The sequence below is a fragment of the Truncatella angustata genome, assembly GCF_020726525.1.
Source record: "Truncatella angustata strain MPI-SDFR-AT-0073 chromosome Unknown BKA67scaffold_4, whole genome shotgun sequence".
Taxonomy (NCBI): Eukaryota; Fungi; Ascomycota; class Sordariomycetes; order Amphisphaeriales; family Sporocadaceae; genus Truncatella; species Truncatella angustata.
This window is the reverse complement of record NW_025763384.1, coordinates 105,803-123,574: the sequence shown is the minus strand read 5'-3', so window position 1 is coordinate 123,574 and position 17,772 is coordinate 105,803. Positions and strand designations below refer to the sequence as shown.

Below are 17,772 nucleotides of genomic sequence, written 5' to 3'. Positions count from 1 at the left end.
TGACGAGCCATAAACTCGTGGAACAGCAATTGGTTGGTAACGTGGAATCCGAGTTTTGGTGCAACATTGTGGACTTTCGACACTTTTTAACAAGCGAGGGCTTGGAAAGGTGCAATCCGATGTGGAGAGTGACATGGAGGCACAACGACATGGCATGAGTGATGTACCAGGGCTTGTTCCTAGAGAGAACCTCGTACTCACCACGTCTGGGTGTGCCATTTGACCACTGAACCACACATTCAGGGGTCTCTCAAAACGCGACGCTTGCGAGGACTGGGGTCGAAGACAATATAGCACACAAATGGCTGGAATTTGTTGTCATGGACGTATTGATATCGGATATAGACTCGGGACAATAACAGCCAGGTGGTATTAACGGTAGTTGCCAAGCTGTAGGTTGCTCGCCTACCTTAATAAACCGTGTTTGTGTGAATGGTCCTTAGTTGAGGTAGAGGTGCAATCGATCGGGGAATATGCTGATATCAGAATGAGGCATCCAAGAGGTTCGGGAGTTGAGGGATCCGAGCGAATGAGGTAGGACCGAATCAGTGTGATTAGGGAGTGAAGAAAGCATAAGCGCTCGATGATACAGTCCTTGATGACATCAGGTGGCTATTTCCAACTTGATGTTCTACCTAGCAATTCTAGATAAGAGCAAATTGCACAACACGACGAGCCAAGAGCACAATTAACGGCTTGTTGAAATAAGCTCGAGCTGAAATCCCAGCCATTAACCGAAAGGTCACGGTTGACGACGAGCAGAGACATGGGCCGTTATGTTATGTCTACCAAGTAGCGCAGAAAACCGTGATGTAAAGTATAAACAATTAACTAGTCTACGCTAGTAAGTGTTCGAAACTCCATAAACTGACAAAAGTGAGTGCCAAGATTACGTCCAACAACACTTGCGAGGCGTGGCTTAGGCTGGATGAAGTGCAACAGCCAGGCGTAAAGGACTGCGCCAAGCAATCAAACCCATGTCAGGTGCCATCGGAGAGTACGCAATAGGAAATGTTCTAGAAGCCTCATTGGCTTTCTAGACGACTGCATCTGCTTATAGTGATCAATAGTACTGAGGGAGGCTTTTCGAAACATGGCTGTAGCACTCGCAACAGGACAATTCAAGCGACGATGAAGCGCTAGCACGCCGTGGCAGCTCCCATGCAATCCGAAGTTGAGGAGTTGCTGTACTCGACTGAAGAAGATCCGCTTTAGCTGGTCAAGAAGAGTCTTATTGGCTTAACGAAGCGAGACCGCAGCACAACGGTGACGACGGCTTATTATGTATCTCGATGTCCAGCGGTGTGAGCGCCTGTTTGAGAGAGGCGGTAGGGTAGTGGTGCCACTAATAATAAGCAGAGGAAAAGTTCCATGAGCAGCGAAGGAGCGAATAGATTACGGGATGGACAATTGTCGTGGGGCATCATGATCCAGAGTCATGTTGAAACTAATAAGTCGAGGCCGGCGAGCATGAGGTTGTAGGTTCGAGGATTAGGCGGACAAGATGAGGTTGCATCGAGAAGCGAGCCAGAAATGTGCTGATTGGCTGAGAGTAAGCGAGTGCGCCCGTTTGGGGTTGGTCTCAAGCGATAGGTGTGGATACTACGCGCAATGGTGGTTCCGGGCCCTGAAGAAGAGCCTCGAGAGCTTCGAAAGCCCCGCGGTGGGTGCTTCTAGGGCGCGGAACGGTGGGGCCGCATTTGGCTTGGGGCAAGCTTTGGTTCCTGTTTACCATAATGCTGGGACTGGCTTCGGTGCGACACCATCAAACGATGAACCCCATGCTTAAATAAAACCCACCATAATTATCTTCTCGGTCCCGTGCCGACTGGGTGCTAATGTAGCTTTTGGCCCCTGGTTTGCAACGAAGCACATGTCACAGACCGAAGCGATATGTCTGTCACACATTGAAACATCTTTCTGCTGAGCTTCCGCTGCCCCAAATCCATCACCGTGGCTCAGTCTAATAAGCATCTTCAGGTTGACTTGTTGGCAGTGCTCCCAGAGACCGCTTCGCTCGAGCCAAGCAATCCGTCTCAGACGCCCGCGATACCTCGTTTTCAGGCCCACGACACACACTTCTAAGGTTAGGAGGACGGTCGAGTCGCCATAGGCACTAACAAGCAGCCACTGACCATAGTCCTCACCACACGTATGTTTGGTACCTTTGAATCGAGTATTCGTCAATTTTGTCGCAATAGGGCCTAGCGCCAAAGATTGAGACGTTATCCAGACCCAATGGAGTTCAACCATATATGCTGTAAGTACCGTGCAGGTAAGCTGCAACCCCCAAAATTTGAATTTGTCGTCAATGATTCCTTCACACGGACCATTATCCTGCTCCTTTCGTCACGACATCATAGTCCCAGGATTGACAAACGACATGTTAGAATCTGTTGTGCGATCTTGTTTCCGATTTAATGGGACACACAAGGTAGTTGTTGCATACTGTTTAATATCCAATGCCGTGCCACCTCCCACCTGCGATCTCTCCTTTTCAATGGCTGGAATACGCAAGGTCCCATGTTCTAGAATTTTGAACGTTCACCATCGTTCCTTTCAAACGCTCGCACTGGAAACACAGGATCTGCTCGTATCATTACCCAGCCTTGCCAGCATCAGCACAACAGATCATGCGGGGGTTTTTGACTGATTCCCACGTATTCAACGCCGGTGAGAGCCAAACTCAATTGCTGCTACAGCTGTGACGCAACAATGATGTGTACCAACAAAACTAGCATGAGCCTCAGTCACTGGGTTCTTTTGCCTCGCTTTCGTCCTTTTGAACCTCAGGCCCGTCCTTCTTAACCCTAGAGTCACCCTCTTTCAGCTCATTTGCCTTCTCGTTGGCCTGCATTGCTGCTACGTATAGCTCATTAAGGTTGTATCGTTTTAAGGCATCGAAATCCCCATCAACCACGCTCATGCCGCAAAAAGTCTATATATATACGTTTAGTGCATGCTTGAGGGTCCCTGAATGCTCCGAAACAAACCTGGTAGATCTCAATGATAACAACCTTGTCTGGTGCTGTGAGATTGACTTTGTGACGTGGGCCAATCAACGCTGCAATTTGTTTAATGACCTCATCCCGTTTGAGCGTGCTATGTGCCCTGGACGAGTATCGGATTGCGTACTATTGGCTTTATTAGTTTGTAAACGCCTTGGAAACTGGTGGGCTTGTTTATACCGAGGGTCCTTGGTTCTGTTCATCCTGGGGTTTGTCATCTACACCTACGAGCTGGAAATGCTCCGCCAAGACGGTTTTCGCAAGTTCCTCCACACCGTTCTCGGTCGCCTTACCCATGAGCGTTATGGGTATGAACCTATTGATGAACCTGGACTTTCTCTGACCCCTGTCAGTGATGACCTGTGCCTCCTCGCAGATCCTGCGAACCAACTCCCGTGGCTCAACCGGGGGTTTCGTTTTGACAAAAAGCAAGCAGTCTATGTTAACGCGCATGGGAGCAAATGCCGAGTCTGCACGTCGGGATTTGTTCACTGTATTCATCGACTCAATCTCCTTCTGAATGGACGCTTCAATGTCGGCATCATCATCGTCACTGTCTTCGGCTACCGCCTGACGCTCAATGCCGTAAATTTTCTCTCCATACTGCAACGGCGGTCAGTAAATGTCGGGATTATGTCAGAAATCCTACCAACCTCATCGCAAATTGCGGCAAGCTCAATCAACGCTTTCTGCTCTTTGGTACGCTGGCACGAGACCCAAAATCCCACATCACCGACTTCAAGTGTCCCAGCCTTGCCTTTGTGAGCTTCGATCTTAGCCTTCTGATGGGGAGTCTGCCATTTGCCCTGGTTTCCACCCTGAAATCGGATCAGCGTTTGCGGCAATAGACGCGTCGCAGCACACTCAGTGCCAACAAGCTCTGGTGTGGAGCCTCGACTTACCTTGCTCTTCTTCAATTGACGACCTTGGGAGCCGTCTCCAGGGCCACCCTTCCGCTTTGCTGCTTCTCCCATGGTGCAAGGATGATTAGAGGAGCTTTGGAATGACCTGGTGTGCCGTTCAAGACTTTCTCTTGGAGTTAGCGTGCGTAGTTGAGCAGGTAAGAAAAAGACCCAATCAACGTCGTCGGGCGGCCAAAATGGGAAAATTGGAGATCACGTGGTCTGATTGCATTCACTATTCCAATTTAAGGTGAATATGCAAAGTATTAAAGCCTTCTAGTTTGGTCTACAACATGTTTGAATTGCAATGCTTCTATTTTATTTTCAGTGCTCACTTCCCGCTTGAACCTGCTCATTGCTGCGAAGAAGGGCGAAGAGTCTCGTTCTGCGCTAGCACACTTCAGGACGCGGTTTGAGGCCAACTCCGATCCTGTCGCAAAATAATCATAGTTGCCCTGATATGCCACACGCCCCCAAAGGACGTATATTGGTCACAATATCGTAAAGACGGACATGGGGAAGAACGACTGGATCAGGGGCCCAAATGTTTGCTGGCCCCCCCACGAAGCAATATGTTCAAGGCACCAACCTAGAAAGCCTATGGGCGCCACTTACCACCCACCTGCAGGTTTTGTGTACCCCCAACTTAGTTCACTGCATTCTTCGTCGCTCTGAGGTCTCGCAATGTTGGGAGCAGACATTGTGGTTAACGCAGATGAAGTTCTGCTTACGCCAGGGGCTTGTCCCAGGCCTTGATGCCAGTAAATTTACCTTCAAAGTAACCACAAGAATCTGATGGATGCACTGGTAAGAAGCTTTTACGTGCCTGCCACACAAAAGTAAAGGCGTGCTTCGTATCTCAAGAGCTGCGAACTCTATCTCAGTATGCCCAACTCTACTGGGCTTCGGCCCGCTGTCACCAGCGCGTAATCCCAGTAACGAAATGAGGCAGGTGAATGTATGAGACATTGCCTATTGATGCTTAAATATCCTGGTCTGGACAGCAGCATGTACACTGCAACATCTGTTGCACTTGTATGTGTATACACAATCATCCTCTGTCCCCCAATAACGCCTTCCCGTCCTCTATGTGCCCGAAGTCATTGTCATTAGGTATTTCCATCGTCTCTTCTCATTAGGTCTCATTCATCCTTCGGCTTCTCTCCCTCCTCCCATATCTTCACCTTATCCGCATACTCCCTAATATTGCTCACAATGTTTTCCTCAATGGTATGACCCTTACCGGCAGCTATCCTCAAGACGAGTTCGTTGAGACTCTGTCGCCCGAGAATATCAACATGATCCGCCGTATTTGGCCCTCCCCGTGGGTTGAACCTCTCCGGTTCATGCAACATCTCATAGACCTTGACCTGTACTCCAGCGGGGTTGTAGCGCTTCATGTTCCAACCCTTGTTGCACATATAGCCGATCGACAAGAGATTCACAGTTCCATCTCCTTCTCCATTTATGACGCCGTGGTCGATGTTGTCTACTGTAAGGCCTGTGTCGATGGTGATATTGAGGTTGGTCAGGTGTGGCATATCCGGGGCACGGTAGTAGTATGAACGTTCTGTAGGTTTGCCGACTCCGTAGAGGCAATATATTTTGAGGCTTGGTGCCAAGGGTAACCGTGTCTCGAGCGGGTTGATCCATTTTACGGGGTCGTCCTCGTTGGCATTGACCTCTTTGGCTGTGTCGGCCACACCACGTGAGTAAGACCCTTTGAGCATGGATTGGTACCAGTCCTCGGTTGTGTTCATAAGATAGTCCAATGATTCGCCAACGGTGAAGTTTCTTTCAGGGGCCGTCCAATTACCACCGACACGGAAGTTGAGGGCGGAGCCGTAGGAGTGTTTCTGATCAGGCTGATCGTCAGGAGCCCAGGTGAGATTCCCCCAAACCCGATCGCCCCCGATCGGTAACATTGACGAGATTCCGGGCATTGCTCGGAAAATCTCTGCTCTCTCATCCTTGTTCAAGAACTTGTCTAGACCGTATACAGCAAATGCGTTAAGCTGCGCCGTGTCTCTCATCTCACCTGACATGACTGCTGCAATGTCTTTGACGGTGCCTAACATGCAGCCACTAATGTTGATCCAAGCCTCGATGTGTTTCTCAACCCAGTCGTCGCCGCCGTTGCCTCCCTTCTTGGAAGCCACCCAGTGGAGGAAATAGAATAGAACCTGGCCTCCCATGGAATGCGAAGCCAGAACGACCTTCTTGCCAGAGAAGCTTTGGGCGATTTCAATGTGGTTCTTCAACTTGGTGAAGTACAGATCGCGCACTTCGAGATTTTGGTAAGACAATCTCCAATCATACGCAGCAGTGAAGGAGTTGGTGGGGTCATAGCCAAGTGAGGCGAGGTTCTCAAATATCTTATTCCATATCCAATAGCCGGTAATGAAGAAATCGGTCGCATCAAAACCCTGGGCTGCCCTCAACTTGGCATTGGGCGGATCGAGGCCTGTATATTTGTCCAGCATGATATGGGTTTTCCAATTTTCTTTGTCGAGGACCAAAGCCCTCATCATGGACCAGCTGCCCCACAAGCGCTTCCGGAAGTATTGGCGGGAGGCGTTCTGGGTGCCCCAGGACTCGAGACCGGTCGAAATGACACCGGGTATCATGATAATGGGGTGGTGGACGTGGAGGCCCTCGCTCTTCGCTTTGAGGCCGACGGAAAAGGCGTCGTAGCTATCGACGAACTCGCGTTCTCCTTTCTGCCCAGTTGGATGCGTTAGAACCAGCGCACACATGTGAGTGCCGGGAAGGCTTTACGTACCACGAGGTCTCTCATATCCTTCACCAAACCAGCTGGAAGAACATCTACAAAGCTGTCCATACTCAGCTCCCCAATCTCGGGAAAGTCTATTAAGTTGTTGCTCTTGGCCAGGAAGCCAGCCGCTATTATGCCAAACAAGCTGCCCAGAAGGAAGATGAAAGTACTGGTTCTCTTGCGTGTTTCTTTCTTGTGGCCATGTTGCCTTGTGTGCTCGAGCTTGTCTGTCAACCTCGTCGGGCTCTCATTGCGGGAGGCGGACTCCAGGGTAGGGGACTCGGGCGGTACATCCACGGCGATTGTTCGCCGGCGAAGTTCGGAGGCCATGGTGAAGCAGTCCTACATCACTGGAATGCGCGGCGCCGTGTTGGTCAAGGACGTAGACCTGGCTGCAGTGTTCGGCTTAGACAAGTGTATCCGGTGTTGCCGCTGCCAAACGAAACAATACAAAACAAGCGTGCCGGGTTTTGTCTCCAGACTAGCAGCTCGGCACGACGCTTGGGCGGGTTGAAAGATTAGGGACGGGCGACTTCGGATGGGCGGCCGTGTGTGCGACGAAGATTTTGGCCAAGACAATTTAGAGCTGTCCCTTTGAAAGACTGCAGGTATGGCAGGTCTCGGCATGAGGGAAGCAGATCAGAATCAGAACCTTTCGCGCACACTGACGTCAAGCGAGGACGGGATGCGTACAAGCACAGGGAGGTTGTTCTAACCTTAGTGTATTTCCAACCTAACCTAGTCTACTATAAGGTTAGTTAAGTATAGCGCTTCGACGCTTCCCGCGGTTGCATGGTTTAATTGGTTGCACATGCAACCAAATTGAGCGCCTCGTGTGCCAGAACCGGACCTTTGCTCAAACCATCCCAACTGGAGCATGTGAAAGTGGGCTTTCTCCAACAACACCACATCATCTCACTTGTACGCCAACATCGCCTTGTCTAGCAATCGTCCTTGTCTGCAGCCCTACCATTGCTGCGTGCGTTACAGAGGGGCGGCACTGGATTGAACCCCGCGCATGCGTGTACATATCGCATTTGCGTTTACAGGGTGCTGGCTCACGACGTGATGATTCTTTTCTGACATCTCTTTTCTTACCCATCTGTCCGACGACTCTATGACCAGCCAGCAGCCACTCCGGCTCACACCCTTGATCGACAAGCGCTTCAACCATGGCCTCTGCAACCGCGGCCGCGCTCCCCGGCGAATTGCGCTATATCCAGTACGAGCATGCCCTGGAGGACAAGTATCTGCCTGCTATTCGAGCATTGATATCCAAGGACTTGAGCGAGCCGTATAGCATATATGTCTATCGCTACTTCTTGTACCAGTGGGCTCACCTATGCTTCATGGTATGGCATTTCCGACTTCTTTTCGCGAGATAGTCGGCGCTCCGTCGTGTGCTAATCTCCAGCAACACTAGGCACTGAGCCCGGAGGACGACTCTCTCATAGGTGTCATCATCTGCAAACTCGAGCATCACGCTTCGCACTCCCCCCCTACCTACCGAGGATACATAGCCATGCTGGCTGTGGCATCTGCATACCGCGGACATGGGATAGCTACAGCCTTGGTCAAGAAGGCTATTGATACCATGGTAGAAAAGAAAGCCGATGAGATTGTCCTGGAAACCGAAGAGACAAACAAGCCTGCGATGCGTCTATACGAGCGGCTAGGCTTTTTGCGATCTAAGAAGCTACACAGATACTACCTCAACGGCAACAGTGCTTACCGACTAGTGCTCTTGCTGAAACCGCAGATGCAAGCACAACTTCCTGAAACAATTCCCGAAGGACAAGCTCAGGCCGTCTAGGAGGGTGAAGAGTGCACCTGGAGGGACTACTTCGTTGACCCATCATCCCCCACACGAATAGCTGTATCCATCCAGGATGCTATAGTCATTCAGTACAAGCTCAAGGCATCTGCACGAAACAAATCTCGAGAACGGATGTGTACTCTCCGCTAAGCAACTCATATACAACGCCCAGTTCATCTATGCCTCTTCCGACGTTTCTGGGGACTTTTGGTTGGCGAAATTGTGGGAGTAGCTCCAGCCAAATCCGAAATCGAGAGACATTTTATGGCAAGCCGACATTTATCTCTCACCGATGGCACAAATGGCCAGGCTTGAGAGTATCCCTTACAACGAGGAGATGAAGCTCAGATGTAGAGCAATTACTGCAAGACGATTTCAAAGTATCATAAAGCAATTAAATGACTTTATGATCGAATGGAGCACGGCATCGCCCGCTGTTCATAGCTTCCCCATGATGTCTTTTGTGTTGTAAATTGAGGCTTTGATACTCCACGAGTTACCAGAACCAATCCCCAAGTAAGTGTATGCATCTGTAACCGTGTAAACAACAGAACTCAGATAGGCTAAATGTATGCTCGAGGATCAAGAGTAACAAATCTCCGGTGTGAGTCACAATCTAACGTAGTACATGATCCCACCCAAAACCGGAAAACTCATGAGGAAGGAGTTGACTAACCTGGCTTGTAATACAGAGGCTTCCCACGGGGTTGCACCAGACCCAGCTCCTGGAGCTTCAAGGCAACCCTCTCAACATCACGCTTGTCCGCAAAGTCGGCAGTGTATACACAGACTAAACGTTCTGTTCTGGTATCGTCCCTCCATCTTGTAGCCACTTTAGCGGCAATTCCCAACTCGTTGTTCGACGTAGCCTTTGCAACAATGCCCCAGACCTCGTTCACTGTATGAACTGAACAAAAGAGCATCCACTTTCCGGATCTGACATGCAATGCCTGGGCCAAGTTCAGTATGTCATTGGATGCATCCAACGCAGCCTTGTTCATTTCACGAGTACGCATAGCCGGCGTCATCAGAGCCTTATTCAATGTCAGATGGAAATCTGTAACGAGATGAAGTCTCTCCTCCCCGCCTTGGCAAAATCGCATTAGGTCGGCCCCTTCTTCCTCGGGCGCCTCGTCCTCGCAGCCCTTGATTCGCTGGTTCTGGGCATCGTGTTTACGCTTGCGGTCGATGTACGGATTGCAAATGAAGATCCATGAGCCAACCTTGGCCTCATCCGAAGTGGCTGGCGGAAGGCGGACAAGAAAGTCTTCAACCGTCTCCGTAAGCTGCCAGGCGCCAGAAACCCCAGCGTATGGGTTGTGAAAACGGGTAATATCTGGCTGTGCGAGTTTCTTGGACTGCAAGCTCAGCGGGGTCTGGATGATCTTGTCATCTATCCACCACTCATCTGTGTCAAAGTCCTCAACCCTCATCTCAAGCTCTGCCACGGTGGCTTCATCTCCTATGGCAATTATCAGTATTGCTCATTCGAGCTAGAATTGAGTTTGTACCATAAAAATCAGACTCGGTATCTGAATCCATGTTTCCTTGATATGTCTCTGGCGTCCCACAAATGCTCCTTACATGACCACGAACGCCGAAACGCCAATTGTGAAAAGAACACAAAGTGAAGTGTTGGTCTCGCGAGGGCCCGGAGGTGAATATTTACCACAATATTTGAATTGCCAGAAAATGTTGGGGGATAAAAGAAACAAGGACAATTACCTTTTGAATATATAGGTTGACAATGTGATCGTTGGCCGAGGATAAAGACTTTTCCCTTGAGAATTTGATAGAGCTGGCGGAACGAAAATTGCCAACAACCCCCAGGTTTGTCTTCTTCTTGTACTTCAGGGGAACACACATGACGTTGGGTGTAGGTGGAAGCTCAAGGATGTCACGGATGGAGAAGCAAGCTCATGTGGGGGTTTCAACTAAAGCTTCCACGCCTAGCAGTGGGCACAACAAGAGCGCGCGCAGTCGTTCGAAACTCTTTCCACCACTGGCGGCACGAGGCTTATGCATGCTTTTCTCATTATATCTGCCAATAAGTTCCATCGCAACATATTCTGCGAGTCCGTTAAATTCCAGGCAATCTGCTAGCTACCCGCAGTATTCTTATGGATGTTCACCGCGACAAGCTTTGAATGTGTGCCCAATTGCTGTCTACTACCACTTGCAGGGATCTGCAGGAAGGACGGCCGCTAGAAGCCACGATAGGCAGGGACAAGGAATTCGACAGCGGGGAAGCCGCCGGACCGTTGAATCGGAGCGCCCAATAAACGCCACTGCTTCTTTCCTGTCTTGGATTCGAGTGCCGGATCTGCATTCTCGGCAATTTTTCTGGTTGGGTACGCTACTCTCAGAGTTGGAATTTTATGTGGTCGCACACCCATCCATATATAGGTACATCCGACCCAGACTGTTTGCATGACATGGCGCAAGAGGGGCGACTGATCAGTTCGCTGCACACCTCGATATTGGACCTCCCTCCAAGCTGCATCGAGTTTTGCCCATCGCACCCAGACTATTTTGTTGTGGGAACTTATGATTTGCAAAAAGACAAGGCGGAAACTGAACAGAGCCAAGACGCCCTCGGTCAACATCCACAAACCCGCAATGGTAGTCTCGTGGTGTTTCAGTTGACTGGAGGGAAAGTGTATGTCTGCGCGGAAGCATTCTTTGTAAGAGTTATAGGTTAACAATCGTAAAGGGAAAAGGTTCAGACTCTGGCACAGCCCTCCGCCATCCTTGATCTGCATTTCCACCCCAGCGAGACCGATGTGCTTGCTGTCGTGAACAGCACGGGTAGGCTCTCTTTCTTGAGACTAGCATCATCCTCAGCCGACAATAGTCCTGTATTGACGGAGATCATCGCTCATCAGCCACTGGGCGCTCAGCAAGATGTGCTCATATTATCGTGCTGCTGGCATCCGACCATCCCTAACCTCATCGCGGTCACAACTTCTACCTGCGAAGTTCACTTGCTTCGCATGGGCGAAGACTGGCATATGAAATCAGATGAAAGCCTCATCCATTCCCACGATGACCAAGCCTGGACGGTGGCCTTTGGACCCAGCGTCCAAGGCGACGCGGAAACGGCATCCTTCAAGATTCTTTCAGGGGGGGATGATTTCAGACTTTTGGCCAGCACTTGCGAGTCCGACGATGAGGAATCCTGGTCTGCTCTAGGGGACACTAAGCAAATTGGCAGGCATGACTACGGGGTTACAGCCATTCTGCCGTTGCACACAAACCAGGACACTCAGGAGTACGTTCTACTGACTGGAAGTTATGATGACCATATCAGAGTGTACGTTGCAGGAGCTGCGCCTCGGCTTCTGGCGAAGCTCAACCTCGGCGGTGGAGTGTGGAGGTTGAGGGTGATGCGGTTTGACACAGACACCAAAGGCCTCGGTGGATGGACAGCTACCATTCTTGCATCTTGCATGTATACAGGAGCCAGGGTCGTGAAGCTATCTGGCACTTGGTATGAATGCAAGATGGAGGTTCTGGCACGATTCGAGGAGCACGAGAGCATGAACTATGGGAGCGATTTCCGGCTGAGTGCAAATGGGGAATCAGCCCGTATTGTATCAACCAGCTTCTATGATAAGCGGCTATGTGTGTGGGATTTCTCATAGGAGCAGGGCTCTACGTCGGCATAATGGCAGAGTTATTGCACGGGAAAAGACACAAATGCGGGTGAAGGTTGTTCAAGTGTATGGTGTGTCGATGGTGTACGTGCTGATGCACAGGTGGATTTCCAGAGACTCGCAGGACTTGGCCCCCGTCAACGAAATGCTGCCCTGCGGAACATATATAACCTTACTTCGATACATACATATGCATGACGACGCTGCTGTGACTTAAGGTGTTTCCATAAACAAAACTTGACGGGTCCAACAAGGTTTCTAGTGGATGCTAGGCGCTGACGGATCAATGGGTTGGTCGCTAAGCTCTGCTAAACAAGAGCCTGGCTACCTGGCAGACCTGGGCAGTCCCGGGGTGGGCTCGCCAATGAAGACCTCGCAAGACCCTGTCAGTTTGTGTCCGGTAGGATACTCAATTAATTTGGAAAACCGCCGGGCGATCTGCTCCAACTAACCTTAGCGCATTCTGTACCTTACCAGGCTCCTCGCCAGACCTAGCTCTTGCATGTTACATAGTGCAGGCATGCCTTGTGACTGATTGGGCCCTTGCTTCCTTTTTTCTCTTATCAAAGCGAATCCGAGTACAGATTCGAGACTCGTGAATCTGAGACTTCAGGAACGCTGCCAAATTTTCCTCACTGGACCGAACCGAACCCTTCATACTTGGGCATCAAGCTCCAGTGCGGACCAGGCTCACCCGCTCGTTGGACATCTCAGAGGGCCTTCTTTCCTGCAAGCCACCACCACCACATCACACACCCAGATGAGTCAAGTTTAAGACAAACCGGTGCTCTGGTGGATCATCCCGTTTCCACCCAGCTACCTGAACTACTCTACGGCGCGGTACCTACACCCCTCCACCACGATCACCGTCACAAGCACAAGCCATAAGCACAAGCACAACCACAAGCACGAGCTTCTCGTGGGTGCATCGAGGCAATTCTGATAGCTAGCTGGCTGACCACATTCCTGACTAAAAGCACCTCTTGCGCCCACCACCACGTCTCAATACGTCGAGGAACATCACGGATCATCCAGGGCGCGTCAAGGGGACATCAAGCCATGGCAGGTGCACCAGGCGCGAATGGGGACGCAGCCAACGGCATGTCGATTCTGCCCAAGATTCACGAAGCCCTCCAACTTATACACGACCCGCGAGCTTCGAACCAGGCCCGTCAAGAAGCCCAGCAATTCCTCGAGCAAGTCAAATCCATCGACGAAGCTCCTTCACACGGCTACACACTCGCTTCCGACAAGAACCAAAGTCCCTTCGTACGCCACTACGCACTCTCCTTGCTCGAACACGCCATCAAACACAAGTGGAACAAATACCCCCAAGAGCTCCAGGCCGCCCTCCGACAGTGGGTTTTGGAGCTTGCACGAGACGTGTCACGAGACGACCCGGTGTATCTGCGGAACAAGATAGCCCAGCTATGGGTCGAAGTCGCCAAGCGGTGTTGGGCTGGGTCATGGATGGACATGGACGCTCTGCTGGTACAACTGTGGCAGGTTCCCGATTCCGCCGTACACAAGGAGTTGGTTTTACTTATACTCGAGACGCTGTCTGACGAGATCTTCAACTCGGACGACCCTGCCGTCGCCGTGCGAGAAGGCCTTCTCAGCAGGGCTTCCGTGGAGATTTTTACACCGGCCGCTGTCCTCCTCGAAACCTTCCCCAACCGAGAGGCAGGACCTGAAGTCCGATATGGCGACGAAGGCTGGCTGGGCAGGATCACACAATTCCTGACCCAATGCCTGTCCGGCGATGTACAAAATAATGAGGAGCTACGGAGCTGTGCCGTCCGAGCCTTTGCTGTGCTTTTCTCACTGATGCCTTGGGTCATTCCGAATGCTGCGACGGCTACTGGGTGCGTGCCCGCCATGTGTCAAGGTCTGCGAGCCTCACACATTTCTGTGCAAAAGGTATTTCACGGCGTTTTCAAGTCATCACCGGCCTATTAACTCTGTCTATAGGGTGCTTTGGAGGCTATGCATGCTCTGTACTCACGCAACAGTCTTGTGGATCAAGAGTTTCTCGACTTGGTCGTACCACTGTACAACAGCCAGTCAGTGGAAGTGTTTGGACAGTTAATTCAGTGGTCAACAGTAGATGCTGAAGATATCGACGACGATAAGTACCAATTCGGCAAAAAGCTGTCAGAGGTTCTTTCCTTCCTCGGAAATTACCTGGACCGCCGGTTTGCAGTCCTGCCCAAGGATCCTGAACGTGTGGATTTCCAGGGTTTTCTCCAGCTGCTGCTTATGGTGGTACAAAGCCAGAGCTTAATAGTGTCAATCCCTGTGCTTGTTACTTGGACGCGGCTGCTGGGTCACCGATCACTGGGCCAAAGCATTGCTGAATTGCCTTCCTTTATCGGCCCCTTGCTAGAACTTTGTGCCTCGAGATTGGTGCGCTACGAAAGTCTTCCGGAAGATACACAGGATGCTACGTATCTGTTCCTGCTGGAAGACACGGACACGGTCCCCGAGCGGCATGCGTTCCTTGGCAACTACCGACGATATGCTTCCACTGTGATTGAGCACATAGTCCAACTCAAGCTCGCCGATGCTGTCCAGCATGTCCTGAGCCAAACGGAAAACGTTCTGCAGCATCTCTATGATGGCCAGCCAGGGTTCAACCCTTCGACCTATGAGAAGAACTCCTCTGCCGTGCTGCGAGTCGATGCACAGGCCACAGTCATTGAAGCCGCACTCAGAGGCTGCATGAAATGGAGAGGCAGGTCTGATATTCAAGCCCAAGACATAGGCGCTCTAGAAGATATGTTGGAGGGCTGGGCTACCCGCTTGCTCTCCATGTCTTTCGAAGTAAGTCATGTGAAGGGCTGAGACCACATGCAAGATTACTCACTATGTGTAGGACCCCCTCATACGAAAACGCGTCCTTCAACTCTTAGTAGTGTTCTCCACAACAGCACTTGATCGAAAACCTCGATTCATGCTCAAGGTGCTTGAGCATATTCTCCTAACCTGGCCAGCGCATCAGCCCGACTATCGGCAATACAATGATGCTATTAAGGATTTGCAGACAGAAAGTATGCTCGAATTGCAAAGGCTTGCGGCAAAAATGCCCGACCATCTTCTGGTATGCTCTTTTAATTTTAATTTTATAGTAGACTCTAACGCGTGGTAGGACGTGTACGACCAGATTTCTGCAAGGGTCAATGAGATGATTGCATCAGGAACCATGGACGAGAAACGTCAAATTACATATCAGACGTTTCTCTTCACAATCATGTAAGTCTTTTCGACTACAATACTTCCTTGTTCTATCTGACAAGCGTAGCCATCGGTGCAGTCGTCTCGACAAGGAGACAAAGGTCCAGAAGCTCCAAGAATTCATAGAGCCTGTCAAAGCACAATGGCGCAACGAGGAGCTCAAGCAAGCGTTGGCGTCCTACAGCGGATTCTGCCAGATGATGGGACTGGACAAAGCTCAGGACTACCTTGCACGAAAGCGAGTACATGAGGTCAAAGACTGGGGCTCCATGCCTCTAGACGACGAGGGCAAAGCTCTGCAAGCTGAGATGGAGGAGAGACAGGCGGTATGTTATAGTCGTCCGCGATGCAACGCAAGGCTGACGATAAGTAAAGGCGCTGCCCCTGCGGCCGACCAAATCAATGCTTACCGCCTCAATCGAAAAAATCGATAAGGAGACTGTCGCCTACAAAACCGCTTGCTTGCTATGGCAAGATGGGTTCCCTGTCATCCTTCCAGAGCTATTGAACTTCCTTAGGTGAGACACACAGCTTAGTGTGCTGCGGTGGCCCAGCTAACCATCAATAGTCACGCTCACGCTTCCGCTTCCCCTGACAGCTGGGCTGGTCTGCCACAAGAAATGAAGTCCATAGTAGGCCGCGTTTTGACAGACCGTTTCTGGCAAGCAGGCATCTCAGAAGGCTCTAAGGATGAATTTTACGCTCGCGTGCTGGACAAAAAACACACAATGGAGGGCCTCGGTTCTACCATTAGAGGTACCATCAGGTTTGTCCGAGAATCTGTCTACGCGATACTGTACTGCATGAGTCGTTTGGACGTGCAGTTCTACGGTTTCAAAGAACTACCAGGACCTCTAGCCAACGCGCTCATGGCAAATTCTTATTCCCTCTCACCGCATCAACAGATCAACCTACTCAACCTCGTCCGATACCTGGTCGACAACTGTCCAACAGACCTCCGTGACCACTTCCTACCACCGTTGATGGCAGCATGTTTTCAGCAAATGGATGCCAAGATTACTTCTGAGTGGGAGACACTGGAGAACCAGAGGGGCGTGCAAGCTGGTGAAGCCGCACTGGCTGAGGAGATGAAGTCAGAAAGCATATTGAGACAGCTGACATACACTGCGGTGATGATGGTGGCCGATTTCCTGGATCCTGCCAGGATGAGTAAGTCAAATCACATCCACACGTCAAACACTGCAGCTTTGCTAAGATGTGGCTAGACCTGCCCTTATCAAAGGCTGCTGGCAACACGACAAGATACGCAACGCTTCGCAAGTTCTGTTTGATGCGATCTGAGATCGTAGAACCTCTACTCATGTTCTGCACGCATGTCATCCGAGTGCGGGACACGCGTTGTTGCAGCATCATGTTACGAGTATTCCGATCCATTGTTCCTGACTTCCGCACAGTGGAGGGCATGGAAGTTAGTTCTGACAATGACAAAGACAGCAACATTGACAATGCACCAATACCTGCAAACACTGCATCGATGATACGCGAGTACATCTCCAGCGACGTCCTGAGGTCTTGCGTCCAGTCCATCAACGAGCCCTACTATGTGGAACTACAGAAAGAGATTGCCACGTTCATCGGGGCTATTATCTCGTACTACAGCCCACTTACCCAAACTCCAAGACAAGTACTCCTTTCGATCCCCAATTTGAGACAGGAAGATGTGGACGAAACTGTTGACAAGATCAGAGAAACACCAAACTCCAAGGTGCAACGTAACTACGTGCTGCAGTTGTTTAGTGAGCTCAAAGGTGTCAGTATATCTGAGATGGGAAAGTTGGGTACGGGAGTTGGTTCTTTGTCATCGACGCGGAAGTCGCATGCCAAGAAGGCGTCGCGAAGTCAGATGGCCCAAGGATTCATGACTCCGGCTGCTCCGCAAGGCACCAACGGAGACTACTCTGGAGCCATCAAGGCAGAAGAGGGTCTAGATGGAGTGGCCGGGCTGTTCAATCAATAGCATTGAGGCCGAAACGGTCGAGCCACTCCGGGGATGTTCGTATTCGGGAACGGGTTGTGGACAGCATGGTTGGTGCGAACACCTGTACGTGCAGGAGTGGACAACGGTGGGCGCCGCAATGGGCAACACCAAACGCGGTTGTATTTGTTCCAGGCTCCAAGAGAACCATAATACTGGGTGATAGACAAGCAATGGCACATGGAAAATGTAAAAATATAGGCTGTACATTATCGAGCCAGCCGCAGATGAGCTTCTGAGGAAGCGAGGAGGCGGTCTAGCTGAGAACCTCGGCTTGGATCGATGCCAGGTGAAGTGCGATTGCTTTTTTTCTCGGATACCTACGGTAGATAGAACCGGCACGCCCAACATACTTGATGGATAGCGAAATTCATGATCTTAGAC

At 50.7% G+C, this 17,772-nt stretch overlaps 6 protein-coding genes across 6 annotated transcripts; 3 read left to right on the top strand and 3 right to left on the bottom strand.

Moving 5' to 3' along the window:
* Window positions 1–2,746: 2,746 nt before the first annotated feature.
* Window positions 2,747–3,982, bottom strand: BKA67DRAFT_658080 (THUMP domain-containing protein; the record flags this gene model as incomplete). Its single annotated transcript, XM_046107221.1, has 5 exons — window positions 2,747–2,938; window positions 2,994–3,134; window positions 3,189–3,611; window positions 3,662–3,826; window positions 3,911–3,982. 5 exons carry the CDS (start codon window positions 3,980–3,982, stop codon window positions 2,747–2,749), a joined length of 993 nt encoding a protein of 330 aa, XP_045958007.1.
* Window positions 3,983–5,052: 1,070 nt separating this feature from the next.
* BKA67DRAFT_535095 (Lecithin:cholesterol acyltransferase-domain-containing protein) lies at window positions 5,053–7,016 on the bottom strand (the record flags this gene model as incomplete). The annotated part of the gene is made up of 2 exons (XM_046099964.1): window positions 5,053–6,630; window positions 6,693–7,016. The coding sequence occupies 2 exons, from the start codon at window positions 7,014–7,016 to the stop codon at window positions 5,053–5,055; spliced, it is 1,902 nt and encodes a 633-aa protein (XP_045958006.1).
* Window positions 7,017–7,858: 842 nt separating this feature from the next.
* Window positions 7,859–8,499, top strand: BKA67DRAFT_516651 (acyl-CoA N-acyltransferase; the record flags this gene model as incomplete). Its single annotated transcript, XM_046097833.1, has 2 exons — window positions 7,859–8,038; window positions 8,110–8,499. The coding sequence occupies 2 exons, from the start codon at window positions 7,859–7,861 to the stop codon at window positions 8,497–8,499; spliced, it is 570 nt and encodes a 189-aa protein (XP_045958005.1).
* A 513-nt stretch (window positions 8,500–9,012) lies between these two features.
* BKA67DRAFT_562947 (uncharacterized protein) lies at window positions 9,013–9,965 on the bottom strand. Its single transcript, XM_046102638.1, has 2 exons — window positions 9,195–9,965; window positions 9,013–9,126 (listed from the first exon to the last, which is right to left on the bottom strand). Exons 1-2 carry the CDS (start codon window positions 9,933–9,935, stop codon window positions 9,112–9,114), a joined length of 756 nt encoding a protein of 251 aa, XP_045958004.1. The 5' UTR covers window positions 9,936–9,965; the 3' UTR covers window positions 9,013–9,111.
* Window positions 9,966–10,937: 972 nt separating this feature from the next.
* On the top strand, window positions 10,938–12,146 carry BKA67DRAFT_658076 (uncharacterized protein; the record flags this gene model as incomplete). Its single annotated transcript, XM_046107220.1, has 2 exons — window positions 10,938–11,161; window positions 11,216–12,146. 2 exons carry the CDS (start codon window positions 10,938–10,940, stop codon window positions 12,144–12,146), a joined length of 1,155 nt encoding a protein of 384 aa, XP_045958003.1.
* A 1,071-nt stretch (window positions 12,147–13,217) lies between these two features.
* BKA67DRAFT_535091 (armadillo-type protein) lies at window positions 13,218–17,370 on the top strand (the record flags this gene model as incomplete). The annotated part of the gene is made up of 8 exons (XM_046099963.1): window positions 13,218–14,078; window positions 14,130–14,981; window positions 15,034–15,258; window positions 15,307–15,410; window positions 15,460–15,718; window positions 15,768–15,910; window positions 15,961–16,562; window positions 16,619–17,370. 8 exons carry the CDS (start codon window positions 13,218–13,220, stop codon window positions 17,368–17,370), a joined length of 3,798 nt encoding a protein of 1,265 aa, XP_045958002.1.
* Window positions 17,371–17,772: the final 402 nt, after the last annotated feature.

Coding starts and splice junctions, on each gene's coding strand:
- BKA67DRAFT_562947 (XM_046102638.1), bottom strand. CDS start 9,935: ATGAGGGTTGAGGACTTTGACACAGATGAGTGGTGGATAGATGACAAG.